The 15,420-nt window shown below is 42.9% G+C and overlaps 2 protein-coding genes across 3 annotated transcripts in view; one reads left to right on the forward strand and one right to left on the reverse strand.

Annotated features, from left to right (window-relative positions):
* The window catches only part of LOC132511360 (C-C motif chemokine 4), a 90,668-nt gene that overhangs the window by 38,074 nt on the left and 37,174 nt on the right, over positions 1-15,420 (reverse strand). The window lies entirely within an intron of this gene.
* Positions 161-6,624, forward strand: LOC132511139 (C-C motif chemokine 3-like). Its single transcript, XM_060133989.1, has 4 exons — positions 161-285; positions 4,789-4,976; positions 5,617-5,731; positions 6,127-6,624. The coding sequence occupies exons 1-4, from the start codon at positions 164-166 to the stop codon at positions 6,215-6,217; spliced, it is 516 nt and encodes a 171-aa protein (XP_059989972.1). The 5' UTR covers positions 161-163; the 3' UTR covers positions 6,218-6,624.

Consider the following 15,420-nt stretch of genomic DNA (forward strand, 5'->3'; position numbering starts at 1 on the left):
CAATACACAACTAGATAAAGGGCCAGGCTGCCCTACCCATGAAGTTCCCCTTTTAGAAAGTTCTGGGTGACCTACATAACTGACCCCTTGAGTGACCCCACTTTTCCCTTCCCTGTTTAATTTCCTCTTTTATGTTTTAAATTCACCAATAAAGAGTGAACACATGAGACCCTGGGCACCCCACCCTCGCCCCAATAAAGGCAGAACCCCAGGTCTGAGCTCGCTTTCTCTCTACTGGCAACCTCGCCGTGTGGTCCCAGCAGTGCCGTGTACCTTCCAGGACCGGCGAGTAACAATTCTTGTCTTTTCAAAGTCCCCTGATGTTTGTTGCTGAGGTGTGTCTTGCAGTCATAATAAGAACCACAGTGGCTGGTCCAGCCTCAACATTGGCTCTGGTCAGGGAAATGTCTGTGGGGCTCCCACAAGGAGTACAGCCCAGGTGAGATCCTGCAGGGCATGCTGAACTGTAGCATCACCATCAACAGGCTGAGACGGACACAGAACAGCTGGTCCCTGGCTTAACTGGGCTTACTGGGAGCTAATATGAGGAGCCTTAAAATGTTGTTACCCTTTGAACAGCAGAGCTCTCTGTCAGGGATCTATCCTATGGAAATAAACACAGAGATGACATCGTAGCCGTCATGGTGTTTGTCACAGCTTATTTACAACAATTAAAAGATGAGCTACAGTTAAATACGTGATGGTGTATTCACCTCTTGCAATAATAATTCGCCCCTAGAAACTGTGAAAGTAAAGAAATTTTAAAAGGAAGTCCTCGTTATTTAAAAATCCTAGAACATTTCCTGTTTCCTTATTGTAAAGTCAAGCTGGCATTTCCAGGGTTTGCCTGGCAGCTCAATAATGTCATCAAGGACTCCCTTCTTAAACATACCCCCTTCCCCCATCATTTCATTGGCTTTTCTTCTTTGGGCTTGTTACCTCATGGTGATGAAATGGTGGCTGCTGCTCAGGTATCACATCTTCACAAAAAGTCTCAACCACAGGCATAGGAGGGAGTCTCACAGGAGTAGAGAAAAAGCAGTGTTGCTAGTGTTTTTAATTCAAATTGGGGTTTTTTTGCAAAATTTGTAATGTTAACTGTAGATGACCCTCAAAAGTGGTAAAAGCTAATTTTAACTATATATAAAATACAGAAAAGAAAAAAAAACTTGTTTCATTTCTGAAAGCTGGGTAAGCATGCCAAGTGCAAGTAAGGATGTAGGAGGCTTTTGTCCACATTCTTCCTGTCTTATTGTGGCATAAATGTATTCCGAGGCATAATCTGAGTAAAATTACATTGCTTAAAGGTAGGAAAAATTCTATTACCCAAACCTAACCACTATTCATTTGGTTTATTTCTTTCAAGTGCATTTTCCCCTAGGCTTATGATAGTTCCATTTACTTACTTGCTTTTTTTACCTTTTTTTACTATGTGTCTGCGAGGGGAAGGGACATTACTGTAGTCATGATGTGGATGCAATTTTGTATTTTTCTTATTTATACCTAACATGACAAGACTTTTCCAAATCATTCCAGTATTTTTAAGAGCTGCCTGATTTACTCAACCATCAGCCTAGTGCATTTATATTATCATGTACTAGTGTAGCACATTTGGACTGGTTCCAATGTTTAATTGCTATAAATAAACTGCACCAAACATCTATATGCATAAAACTTTCTCCATAAATGAAGTTTTTTTCCATAGGATATTTTCCTAGCTGTAGACTTTCTGAGTCAAAAAATAAGAACAATTGAGGCTCCTGATCTATAGAGGCACCTATATCTAATGCATGTCCATTTCTATACGCTATTGTTAAACCCAGTGACGACACATTGTAGGGACTTGTGAATGTTTGATGATTGAAACAGTCATTAAAAAGCGGATCTCATCTATCGTGTCATGCCTGTAGCCCAGGCTTCTCCAATGCCATTCTGTCCATCTGGGACTGCATCAAACATGGCTCAGGCTACTTTAGACTCTGTGGCATCATTAGATATGTCATGGTCAAAACACCTGTGAAGAACATTAGACATGTCTGCTCTGAGGAAGGGAACAGGGAATGGTATGGGCCATAAAGAACTGTTCTTGGTAGAAAGAACCAGCTAAGCTTGGTCCCCCAGAGACAACAACTCCTGTCTTCCCCCGTTTTTGGTGAATCACTTCCTTAGAAGCACTCTGAGCAACATGATGTCATGGCCCTTTCCACCCAGGGTGCGGTTTTCATGGCGATTTGTGTGCTCACGGTGCTGGGGCATTACCCATAAATGTCACCTTGTATGATCAGAAGAGCTGTAGCAAAGCATCAGATCTGCTCTGTGGGTGAAACCATTAATCTCTAGATCTTTCCATGTACTTACAGCTCTAACCCTAGCATCACGTCACCTCCTATCACTGTCCAAAACATTTCCAGCCAATCAGCCCCAACAAGTGAGCAACTGAGCTCTATCTCGGATGCCCTGAACCTCCGTGTGACTCCACAGACCCCGACATGTGCAACTCATAACACGACACCATCCGACAACTTCCGATCTGGTCATCCCCAGCCTCCAGCTTCTCATGCTTCAGAGTTGCCTATAAAGGGACAAGGATACAGGATGGACTCCAGAAGGATGGAGGCAGCAGCAAGTGCCCAGTCCTATCTTGGCTTTGCCCCTCTGCCTGCCCATCACTGATGAGTTCCCCATGGCTGCCCTTGTTCACCATCTCCTCACCACGGCCCTCAGCTCACAAGTCTTGTCTGTATCACAAGACTCTCTGCACCCTCATCCTTTCTCCCTTTTAGAATTGTTTCCCAATGCTCTGGATGGATGTCTAAACCATATTACTTAAGCCCTATGGTTGAGATTCCTTACGTGAAAGCAAAGAATTCACAGAAGTTTTCAAAATATTCTGAACTATTTCCCAAGAAGTTTTAGTTCTCCTAGCCTCTGTATCTAAAAGGCAGAAGAGGACTAGGACCCATTTTTAGTGGGGAAAATTGAGGTCGAATGCAGCCATTAACAAGATGCAAATGCCAGGTCCAGTTGGTTCCTAGGATGAGCCAAATGATATATTCTCTCAGCTCTCCCAAGGAGCTCCACACTTTGGGTGATGTACAGAAGGTGGTATCTTGCTGGGAAATGCCTCTGTGCACCAGATGAAGTTCCCCCGAAAGAGACGGAACAAGGGCTCACTGTTCCTATAGCTATATTCCCTGAAGAGGGAGCCAGAGACTGAGAACAAGACAGGCAGAGATTCAAAACAAAAATTCAAGGTAGGGACTTCCCTGGTGGCGCAGCGCTTAAGAATCCACCTGCCAATGCAGGGGACAGGGGTTCGATCCCTGGTCCGGGAAGATCCCACATGCCGCGGAGCAACTAAGCCTGTGTGCCACAACTACTGAGCCTGTGCTCTGGAGCCTGCGAGCCACAACTACCGAAGCCCATGCGCCTACAGCCCGTGCTCTGCAACAAGAGAAGCCACCGCAGTGAGAAGCCCCTGCACACTGCAACAAAGAGCAGCCCCCTCTCACCGCAACTAGAGAAAGCCCGGGCGCAGCAACAAAGACCCAACACAGCCAAAAATAAATAAATTAATTAATTTTTTAAAATTCAAGGAAGAGAAGAAATGCTTAGTTTCCTCGCTTCGTTTGTGCCCTACTCTGCAGCCCTGAGCTCTGACATCTCCACCAACTTCTAGGTGGCCCCCGCCCAGGGTAGAAAAAATTGAGTTGGCTTTTCTTGGGCTCTTGGTTGCCACTTCTTCATGGTTAGGGCAGACACCTCAGTGCCTGCTGCTTCTCTTATTTCTCTCCAGATCTGTCACAAATTTGTTCATGGTCATGGTGACACACACAGCCAGTTTTCCTACCCTGGTATAATATCGGTATCACTCCTCCTTCCTAGAGACAGGCAGGGCTTGTGGAGGAGAGCCAACCCATGGGCCATGGGGTGAGGGGCAGACAGGCATATTTCTTTCTGGTTTTTTCTTCCTCTTCTCAGGATTTTTTTTTTGCATCTTGCTTGTTAATATTTAATATTAAAAATTAAGTCTTTTCATGTCATTCTATTTAAGAGGCTGGCACTAGGCTCTTAAACATTAACCATTATGTCTATCAGTGGGTTTACTTTATCATTCCAGCTCTGTAGAATATCTAGTTTGGTGTCAATTATTTGATCAAAGATAAGCTGCACCAGATAACAGTGTCCTTAAAATTTTCCATGTTCTGTGAGTTCATTTCCATAGGATAGGTTCTGAAAAAACAGAATTTCTGGCTCAAATAATATGGACGTTTTTAAGGCTGGACCCTTAGCCAGCGTTAAATCCAGACTTCATTGTAGGTATGTGGTGAGTATTTGACAAATAGACCAGTACTGGAAAGCTAATCCTTATTTCCACCGTTCTTGTACCTCCAGCCTTTCCAATTCTGTTCTTTCCATCTAGGGTGCGCTTAAGTTTGGCTTATCCTTCTTGAGACTCAGTGGCATTTTTACACTTAGGACAATTGTGGGAGTCCATCAGAGCATCCTGCTCCATGGAAGAAGGCTGTGATCACTCACTACAGAGAGATATCTGTCACGTGGAAAGGAAACAGCTAAGCCTGATCCCTGGGCGATGCCAACTCCTGGTCCCCCATCTGGAGAAACCACTTCCTCATAAGCACACAAGCAAATTGGCAATTGAACCATTGCTAGGTGCACCCAAAACCTCTCTAGTAACCACAGGCAACGCTGGGTTATACAACTCAAACGACACCACTACACTTAAAATTCCTTGTTTAGGCACCTCCGATTTTTATGTTCCCGCAGCCCAGGACCACCTATTAAAAGGAGCGAAGATAGCTCACATTCCAGAAGGAGGCCAGCAGTAAGGAGTTCCCAAGCCCCATCTCAGCTCTGTCCACACTCTTCTGCCTGCCTGTCCCGCATCATGAAGGTCATCGTGGCTACCATCTTTGTCCTTCTCTGCACCATGACCCTCTGCTGCTATGCAAAAAGTAAGTCCGTTACCTGCCCTCCTTTAATCGTTGCTACCCACACTCTGGTCTGAATCTAGCCCAAGTGCTGTGGCCTAAGAACCCCCATGTGAAATTAAAGAACCTCAAACGGGGTTTCAAAAATGACATGGTTATTTTCTTCAAGAAGGTTCGAAAGCTTCTATTGATTTGGGCTTCAGGATGGAGTTAGGAGAGGTTTTATCCTACTTTTTAGATGAGAATATTGAAGTCTAATACATTTACTTGAGGTAGAATCCAGGTCTATTTAGATCCTGGTGATAAGTTTCAGAATCCCAATTCAGCGATTCCCAAGAGTTGTGAAAATCATTCGTACTTTAACTCAGCCATCTTATCCTTCAATTGATCAGAAAAAAATTCCACAAAGAGAGTTAGGAGGAGGGAGTAGCCTCTGCAGGGCTTAGTTCCCTGTAGAAAAAGATAGAGACCAAAATGGAGTGACAAGACCAAAAACAAGACAAGGGAAATTAATGAGAAACAAACAAACGAAAGAATCAAATGCTTTCCGGTTTCCTTTACCCCCAAACCTCAGCTCTGAGCTACGCTGTCTCTCTCCACTTCTTCCTGATCCTCTGGGGCTTGCCTGTACTCCTGAGTAACTGTTGTTCTTGCTTCCCCACAGGTAGGGTTTACACCGCACCCACCTGCTGCTTCACCTACACCTCCCAGAAAATCCCCCGCAGAAAAGTGGTTAACTTTTTTAAGACCAGCAGCCAGTGCTCCAGACCTGGTATCATGTAAGTGTCAGTCCTCCTGCTCAGCCCTGGGGAGACACAGGATGTGGAGGCGGGGGGAGTATCCACAGGAGTCAGAGCAGGGAGCAGATCTCAAGCGTACCGGCTTGTAGATAAGGAGCCATCCTGGGAAGGCGCCCAGCCCTCTGGGGGCTTTCTGTGTATGCAGGACACAGAGAGAGAGGCCACTGGGCTGTTTCCTGACATGGGATGGGGCCTGCCGAGAGCCAGGGAGGATGTGGCCAGAAGTAGAGGGACGAGAGGAGAGAAAGAGACAGCAGAAAGGAGATGACCTGAGGTTATCTCCATTAATCCCATAGGGATGAAGATGAAAGGGCCACAGGTGGTCAAGAACATCCTTACTCATTCTCTATATAATACTTCTGCCCTCTCCACAGCTTCTTCACCAGAAAGGGCTTATATATCTGTGCCAATCCCACCGATGACTGGGTCCAGGAATACTTCAGGGACCTGGAGAAGAGCCCCTGAGTGGTCCAGAAGGAGCCTGTTAGAGGTGTGGGTAGATTGGGCAGCAGGGACCTGAACCAGGGGACTGCAACCCCAGAAGTTCCCTCTCCTATGAGTCCCTCTCCCCTCCACTAACCACATTCTGAAAACTTTCTTTAATTTAGTTAAGCTAGTTAAATACTGTATATCATTTTATTCATTTGATGCTTTCTCTGAGAAATCATATGACACCCTCTCATTCCCAAGGACCTTCCCAGTCAATCACACAGTGGTCGACTCATGTTTGGGATGATGGTGAATGACGGTACTCCTGTATCTGGGTAGACATTGGATCAAACCCATCAACAGATGCTTACTGAGTTTTTACGAGCCTTTTACTCTGTTCAAAATGTCAGAATAATAAAGATTCTTTTTGTTTCCTAAATATATCTTGGACTACTGGTTATTCTTTTTATCCCCTGACAAATCAGTTTCATTGGTTGGAAAGAATAAGAAAGAATGATTAGAGGCACCTGAGTAGAAAGGGAAGGCAAGAGAATGAGGATATGTTATCCCAACAATACCAGGCTTTATACCAGGGAAACATTTCCCATAGACTAAAAAAGAAGAAAAGGGCTTCCCTGGTGGCGCAGTGGTTGGGAGTCCACCTGCCGATGCGGGGGATGCGGGTTCGTGCCCCGGTCCAGGAGGATCCCATATGCCGCCGAGCGGGTGGGCCCATGAGCTGTGGCCCCTGGGCCTGCGCGTCCGGGGCCTGTGCTCCGCGGTGGGAGAGGCCACAGAGGTGAGAGGCCAGCGTACCACAAAAAAAAGAAAAGAAAAGAAAAGAAAAGTATTAAAAACAAATGCAAATTTATATGCACCAGGGAAATCCATCACTTACATTGCACCAAAGCAAAGTATTCGATCATGCATATTTATGTATTTTCATAAATTCAGCTTTCTTAAGAATAAAGACTAACAGTTTTTGAGGACTTACTACAAACCACAGACTGTACTAAGGGATTTACATGCATTGTCTCTTCTTCAAAATCACTGTGTTGTGTATACTGATTATCTTCCTTTGACATATGAGAAAACAGAGTTTCAGTGAGCTTTCCCAAGGTCACACAGCTAGTAACTTTGTGGTCAAACCTGCAGAGGAGAGCAAGTCCCACACTCTTAATTAAACACTAGGAAGTTGTCTCTCAGTGTTCCACCTGAAGCAGAGTTACCAGGAATGCACAATTCTCTAATAAGAGACAGCCTACCTCAGCAAATGAGAAGTAAGGAATTATTGGCTTAAGACCCCATAGAGGATAGAAATCCAGAGATGTGAGCCTGGTACTGAGACCTCTTCTAGACTGAGGATGTTTGCAATTCAGAAGAGGTGGCTAAGAAGGTGAGCTGAACATTTCTCAGCCTTGCCAGGCTGGAGGAAAACAAAGTCCAGGTTTGCCCAAGTGAAGGGACTGTAAGAAACCTTCCTCTGTTTGGGCTGATGGCTTAGGAGTAAAAGTAAATTAGAAGAGAACCATCCCTTGAACAGACAGGAGGCCAGCTCCAGTCACCTGGGTGGTTTAGAAAATCTCAAACTCTAAAATGTTTTTAAACATGATCCCAGATGTTAATGCTAATGCCTTACAAAGAAGCTTGAGCTTTTTGGCAAGGAACTGGAAACTATAATGAGTATCATTGCAGATTTGTAAAAGTCAGAAATAAAGTCTGGAACCGAAAAATGCAAAAACTGAAATAAAAACTCAGAGCAGATTAAACCCAACTGAAGAAATATCGGTAAATTTAAAACATATCAAAGTGAAGCAAGGAGAAACAGACGAATAAAAAATTACAAAAAAAGAAGATAAGAGAACATAGAGGATAGAGTAGGGCATCTGTCATCTGGTTAATTGGAATCTCAAAATGAGAGGAGAGAGAGAATAAGACAGCAAATGGATCTGAAGGGATAATGGCTAAAAGTTTTACAAAACTGATGAAAGATATAATTCTGAAGATTCAAGGAGGGAAGGAGGGAAGGCATCATCCCCATTGCTATCAGTGGGCCAAGTTTTGTGACAGCCACTCCTACCATCAGTCCTAGCCTACAGAGGAGAAATACAACTGATGCTGGTGCCTGTCTCACCAGTGAATCCTTATGGCTTTGATGAATAGTGTGGTCTCTGGGACTTCCCATGGAACATAATCCGGTAGGTCTTTCAGCCTCACATGGTATATCTACTCCAGCATGCCCACTTCCATGGTCATTTTCATCCCTTCCTTCTCCATCTGTCATGGCAATTCAAGTATTTTAACTTCACTCAGCATGAACTATTGTTTTCTCCAGGCTTCTGGAGCTTTCCTGGCTGCAAATTTGCACCAACCTCTGGGATCCTTGCCAGGAAGTTATAGCCTATATCCAGAAAGAGAACCCCCTGGTCAATAAGCTCCCTCAATCCATTCTTGTGTTCCAGCTTCCTTGATCAAGCATCCTCAAAATCCAAACCCAAGGTAATCTCCCAGCTCAGGCTGGTACATGCCTGCTAAATTTTGCTGTTCCTTTGGAGTATAGTCCCTTTTCTCCCTTATCAGAAATATAATTTACTGACATGAGAAGTCTATGTAACAAAAATATATGGAAAATATGAATGGTGTTATTTCTATTAAGGAATTAACATCAGTAATTTAAATCCTTTGCAAAAAAAAAATCTTCTTACCTATTTGGCTTCAAAAGCAAGTTCTACCAAATAATAATGGAAGAGATAATGGTGAAAGAGTAACTTTTTAACAAATGGTGCCAGAGAAACTGGACATCCATAGAACAAAATCAAACAAACAAAACCAAAAAACCTTGACCTTAACTTCCCATCTTACACAAAAATTTACTCAAAATGGATCATGGACTAAAATGTAACACATAAAACTACAAAACTTTTAGGAAAAAACATAAGAAAAAATCTTCAGGACCTAAGACAAGGCAAAAAGTTTTCAGCTTTGATACCAAAAGCACAACCCATAAAATGAAAAATTGATAAATTGGACCTCATCAATTTTAAACTTTTGCTCTTCAAAAGACCCAGTCAAGAAGATGAAAAGACAAGCTATAGAATGGGAGGAAATGTCTACAAACCACATATTTGACAAAGGACCTGTATTTGGAATATATAAAGAATTCTCAAATCTCAACAGTAAACAAACGATCCAATTAGAAAATGGACAAAAGTCATGAACAGACATTTCATTGAAGAGGATATACAGATGGCAAATAAGCAATGGTTTTGTGATTTTTTTTAATCCTTATTTTTTAAAGATAAAGGTTGAAATAGTGCAGTAGGCAGAATAATGACCCCCCTCCCAAAGAGGTCCACGTCCTAATCTCTAGAACCTGTGCTCTAGAGAACCTGTAACCTATGTTACATTACACAGCAAGGAGGAATCAAGATTGCTAACAACTGACTTTGAGATGGGGAGATTACTCTGCATTATCTGCGTGGGCCCAATGTAATCACAAGGATCCTTATAAGGGTGGCAGGAGTGTCAGAGTCGGAGTGATGCAATGTGTGAAAGACTTGACCAGAAATTGCTGGCTACAGATAAGGAATGTGGGCAATTTCTAGAAGCCAAAAAAGACAAGGAAATGGATCCTCTCTTGGAGCCTCCAAAAAGGAAGGCAGCCCTGCAGACACCTTGATTTTAACCCAGTGAGACCCATTTCAGACTTTTGAAATAAATTTGTGTTGTTTTAAGCCACTGAGTTTGGGGTCATTTGTTACAGCAGTAACAAGGATCTAATACAACTGAATCACTGTGCTGTACACCTGAATCTTAGACGATATTATAAATCAACTACATTGATTTAATCAACTTCAATTAAAATTTTTTACAATATATAAACATAAAAAATAAGAAGCTAATACAAATACTTACAGATAAAATGATACTATGGTGCTTTTAAAACATGGCCAAGATTTCTTTGACACTCCTCTCATGGAGAGGTAGGAGTCTAGTTCCCCTCTCCTTGAATCTGGACAGGCTTGTGACAACTTTGACCAATAGATTATGTTGGAAGAGGTACAATGGGATTTCTGTGGCTAGGTCATAAAAAGCTATTCGGCTTCCACCTTATTCACCAGGAACAGTCATCTTTGACCCCTAAGACTGCCATCTGGAAGGGCCACATATACACAGCTCCAGTTGACAGTCCCAGGTGAGCCTGTCCTGCAACTGTCCTAGCCCAGGCACCAGACATGACCAAGGAAGCTATGTTAGAAGTGGATCTTCCAGCCCAGATGGTGAGGGTTATCTTTAAACTGGACTGCTTGTGGCATCGTCATATATATCACACCTATGCAGTCAAGTCAGTTGTGAAAGAACATCAGCACCTTCTGCTCTGTGGGGGAGCAACAGTCAGCACACAGTTCACAGATACATCTGTCCTTGAAAGGAGGCCTGTCGCAATACAAGCTCCCGGCCACCCACTAACTACGGATTCTTCAGAAAGACCTCAGAAAACAAATAATTTCATCAGAAGTGTCCCCAACCAATGGAGAAATTGAGCTATTCGTGCAGATGCTCTGAACCCCTCTGTTAACCAAAGGGTGTTGACAGCCCTGAGTTGTGCAACTCACAGCATGACACCAACGCTATTACTAAATATTCCCCTCCAGTCACCCCCGGTTTCCGTCTTCCAAGAAAAAAGGCCAGGGCTTGAACCCAAGGCGGTCTCTCTTTCAAAAGTGCCCAGGTTATCATATTCTACCAAGTGGTTCAGGGAGAAAGAACAAGGCAGGTTAATTCCACTTTATAAATAAGATAATTGAGGCCATATTCACTGAATAATTGGCAAGAGGCATACTCCAGGTCTAGTTATTTCCCATTGGTGCAGGTAAGTTTAGATTCATGTCAGCTATTCCCAAAAGCCCTGTTGTTGTGGAGACATAAGAGATATCTCAGGTTTGATCTCTGTTGTTTTGTGACATCATGGGCTAGATGAAATTCCCTCCTCCAAAAGATGGTAGGCATTTTAGTGAGCTAAGTCCCCTAAAGAGTAAGAATAAAAGCCAAAATGGAGAGATAGAGAGTGAGGGGAAATTTATTAGGAAAAATCACACGCCCCAGTTCATTTAAGTGCCCCAATTTTAAGAAATGTTATGCCTTTCTAGTTCCTTCTGACCTTTTGTGGGTGGAAGGCAAGGAGAAGTTGAGGTTGTTTGGCTTTCGAATGATTCAGTGTCTTGCTGTGCCTTCTCCTCAGCCTCCTGCTGATTTTGTAGCAGCCGCCAGGGCTCTAAGCCAATGTCCCGTAAGGGCCACTCGTCCTGCTTATTCTTGGGATGAGAAACTGGGAAGCCCCATAGAGGGGAGCTGCCTGCGTGAGTATAGAGAAGTAGATTGGGCACCATGGTAGAAATACTGTCTCTGAGTCCATCACAGATACAGAAGAGACTCTGAGGTGTTTTCTGAGCCAGTCCAGACCCAGCACGGAACCAGGAAGAGTTGGCCAGGTGCAAAAAGAAGAGAGCAGCAGGAGGGTGGAGGGGCAATATAGGAGTAGGGGTTTAAGAAGTACAAACTATTATGTATAAAATAAGATACAAGGAGAGGAGAAACATATGGACACCGAGGGGGGAAAGCGGGGTTGGGGGGGTGGTAAAAAATAATAATAATAAAAGATCTTGTACCACTGTCTCAAAAAAAAAAAAGCTACAAGGGTATATTGTACAATGCAGGGAATATAGCCAATATTTTATAATAACTATAAATGAAGTATAACCTCAAAATTGTGAATCACTGTACTGTATACCTGTAACTTGTATAATACTGTACATCAACTATGCTTCAATAAAAAATAACTAAATGCCAAGAAGAAGAGAGAGCAGGAGGGAAGCTATTTGAGGAGATCCCCATGAGACTGTCAAGGAAATTGGGGTTCCTGAGGTATGAGAGCTGATTGCTGAGAAAGTGACAGATCCTGAGATGTCAAGTCAGAAAGAACGAAGGGGTCATCATGGCCAAGAAATCTCCCTGCTGGTTGTGTCCTTAATCATTCTGCTCTTCTTCATAGCTTCCATACTAAAAGAGATCAGCTGGTCTGTGCCAACCCCAGTGATGTCTGGGTCCAGGATTACATCAAGAGCCTGGAGTTGAATCTGAGGGGTCCGGAAAGAAAGAGCCAAATCCATCAGTAGATTAGGAAGCAGAAACCTGAGCCAGAAGAATGGGACCCAGCAACTCTCTTTTATGGGTCTAAACCCCACCTCCTACTAACCAAACTCTGGAGTCTTCCATGTTTAAATTTTAATTTATTTAAATTATTTCATCTTTATTAATGTAATTCAAAATTGGAAATATGTTTTCTACTGAATGTTTTCTCCAAGAAATCACATAGTACATACTTGTTCAAGGTGATGTTGGGTGCTTGTGCTAAATCTTCTCTCTAGATATTGGGCCAAATCCATCAACAAACAAGACTTTATAAATATTCATTTTTCAACAAATATTTGGACTTTGCACTATGTTATAACCCTTTGAATAATGAAGATACTTTTATTTATTTAAAGGTAAGCCTTGGGAGGACTTCCCTGGTGGCGCAGTGGTTAAGAGTCGCCTGCCAATGCAGGGGACACGGGTTGGAGCCCTGGTCCAGGAGGATCCCACATTCCGCGGGGCAACTAAGCCCCTGCGCCACGGCTGCTGAGCCCGCGCTCTAGAGCCTGTGAGCCACAACTGCTGAGCTCATATGCCACAACTGCTGAAGCCCGGGCGCCTCCACCACCCGAGAGGCCGCCTCAATGAGAGGCCCGTGCACCGCAACGAGGAGTGGCCCTGGCTTGCCACAGCTAGAGAAAACCCGCGCTCAGCAGGAAGGACACAACACAGCCAAGAATGAATGAATAAATAGATGGATTTATAAAATAAAGAAATAAATAAAATAAAATGAAATGAAAGTAAGCCTTGGACTTCTGGCCATTATGTTGTTTCCTTGATCATCAATAATTCTGATTGAGAAGAATGAAAGGGGAAGTTTAGGAAAACTGGAAGAGTGAGAAAAGACAAAAAAAGAGAAGACATGCCACCTTAATGACATTATGCCTTACAATGGAGACAGCATCCTAGAAAGCTAAAGCCAAAATATTATGTTATAAATTAAACTGTAATTTCTATTTCCTAAAATAAAATCAGCACTTTACATGAACAAAAAAGCAAGACATTCCTTCATGTGCACCTTTGCTTTTTGAAAAAAAATAAATCAATCTTTCTTGAGAATAATGACATATTTATTCAGAGTCTAATATGAATTAAGAATTTTCATAGACACACAGACATAGAAAACAAACTTATGGTTACCAATGGGGGGAAGGGTGTGAATAAATTAGGAGTTTGGGATTAACAGATACACACTCCTATATATAAAATAGATGACCAACAAAGACCTACTGTATAGCACAGGGAACTATACTCAGTATTTCTTAATAAGCTATAAGGGAAATAATCTGAAAAAGAATATATATATATATATATATATATAAAACTGAATCACTGTGCTGTACACCTGAAACTAACACAGCACTGTAAATCAACTATACTTCAACTAAAAAATGAATAAAGGAAATGTGGTATATAAAAATAACCATTTTCATGTATTGGCTCATTTCATCCTCAAAATGTTACTATGATGCAAATGCTGTTGCTCCTCCAGTTGACAGATGAGGAGACAGAAGTTCAGAGGGTTTAGATTAACTTCCCTATGGCTATGTAGTTAGCAGTGCTGGATAAACCTGGGTCCATCCATGTCGCATGGTCTTAACCATCAGATCCCTGTCTCTCAAGGTGTTGTTCCACCTGGCACAGATTTAACCTGACATTCCCTGTTCCCTGATGTTGCTACTCTGCTTCCAGCTAACCAAGAGATCATCTACTTGGGTGGGCAAAGGCAAGACGGTTCAAGTCCCTCCACCTCTTATGGCATCTTCACTTTGCTCATGCTTATCAAGCAAAAGTCAGAGTGTAGGCAAAGTCTCTCTGCTTGCCATCTCTCTCCCCTCCCCTTACCCCTACTCAGGTACACTCAGGGCACATCAGCAGATATACTGTTTATGTTGGCTCCACCTAGGTATTGAGAAGACTCCCTCCTTCTTTGATGGCACGTCCAAGCTCTACAAGTATTTCCCTTGGAGTTCTCTCATTTGCTTTTTTTTAAAAATTTATTTATATTATTTATTTTATTTTTGACTGCATTGGGTCTTTGCTGCTGCATGCAGGCTTTGCCTAGTTGTGGTGAGCGGGGGCTACTCTTCGTTGCGGTGCGCGGGCTTCTCATTGCGGTGTCTTCTCTTGTTGCAGAGCACGGGCTCTAGGTGCATGGGCTTCAGTAGTTGTGGCTCGTGGGCTCTAGAGCGCAGGCTCAGTAGTTGTGGTGCACGGGCTTAGTTGCTCCATGGCATGTGGGATCTTCCCGGACCAGGGCTCAAACCCGTGTCCCCTGCATTGGCAGGCAGATCCTTAACCACTGCACCACCAGGGAAGCCCCTCTCATTTGCTTTTATGGGAGTAGTGAAGCAATAACATTCCCTACCCTGGGCAATGATTCTCTCCTCTCCCTTCTCTTCAATCTCCTGCTTCAGTAGACTGGAGGGATGTAATGAAGTATAGGGCTAGTCCTGCCAACCCCAGGGATATCGTCTGTGGAGGGGGTATACGGAAAGGTCTTTTTTGGATGAGACAACAGCGTTTTGAAGTAGGATAAATCCCAACCAACATCTTATTAAATTACACAGAAAATTTCAGGAAGATGGAGGGGAGTGACACTGCCTAGGGCTGGAAAATAAAGGAGAATAAGTACTCATAAGACTACACCAGAGGGACTTTCCTGGTGGCCACAACCACAACTAGAGAAAGCCCATGAGCAGCAACAAAGACCCAGCACAGCCATAAATTAATTAATTAATTTTAAAAAAAGATTACACCAGAACTCTGCAACCTAGATAAGAAATCACAAGTATGGCCCCAACTTCAGAAAAGATATACACAACTTGTATAATGGTTAATATTCTTCACATATCAAGAAAAATAAGAAAAATAACAAATATATTACATACTTAAGTGTATTGAATACATAATTTTGCTTCTAAAAGACATTAAAGTTTTCCCTTTTCCCATTATATTTCCTTCCTGCTATTAGAACTGAAAATAAATGTTCATCCAGAGGAGGTCTTGGTGGCACTGAATAAAGCAAGTCGCCAGGGAGGTTG

This window comes from Lagenorhynchus albirostris, chromosome 20 (assembly GCF_949774975.1).
Source record: "Lagenorhynchus albirostris chromosome 20, mLagAlb1.1, whole genome shotgun sequence".
NCBI lineage: Eukaryota > Metazoa > Chordata > Mammalia > Artiodactyla > Delphinidae > Lagenorhynchus > Lagenorhynchus albirostris.

Coding starts and splice junctions, on each gene's coding strand:
- LOC132511139 (XM_060133989.1), top strand. CDS start 164: ATGAGACCCTGGGCACCCCACCCTCGCCCCAATAAAGGCAGAACCCCA. Junction 4,977..5,616: donor CCTCTGCTGCTATGCAAAAA/GTAAGTCCGTTA, acceptor GCTTCCCCACAG/GTAGGGTTTACACCGCACCC. Junction 5,732..6,126: donor TGCTCCAGACCTGGTATCAT/GTAAGTGTCAGT, acceptor CCCTCTCCACAG/CTTCTTCACCAGAAAGGGCT.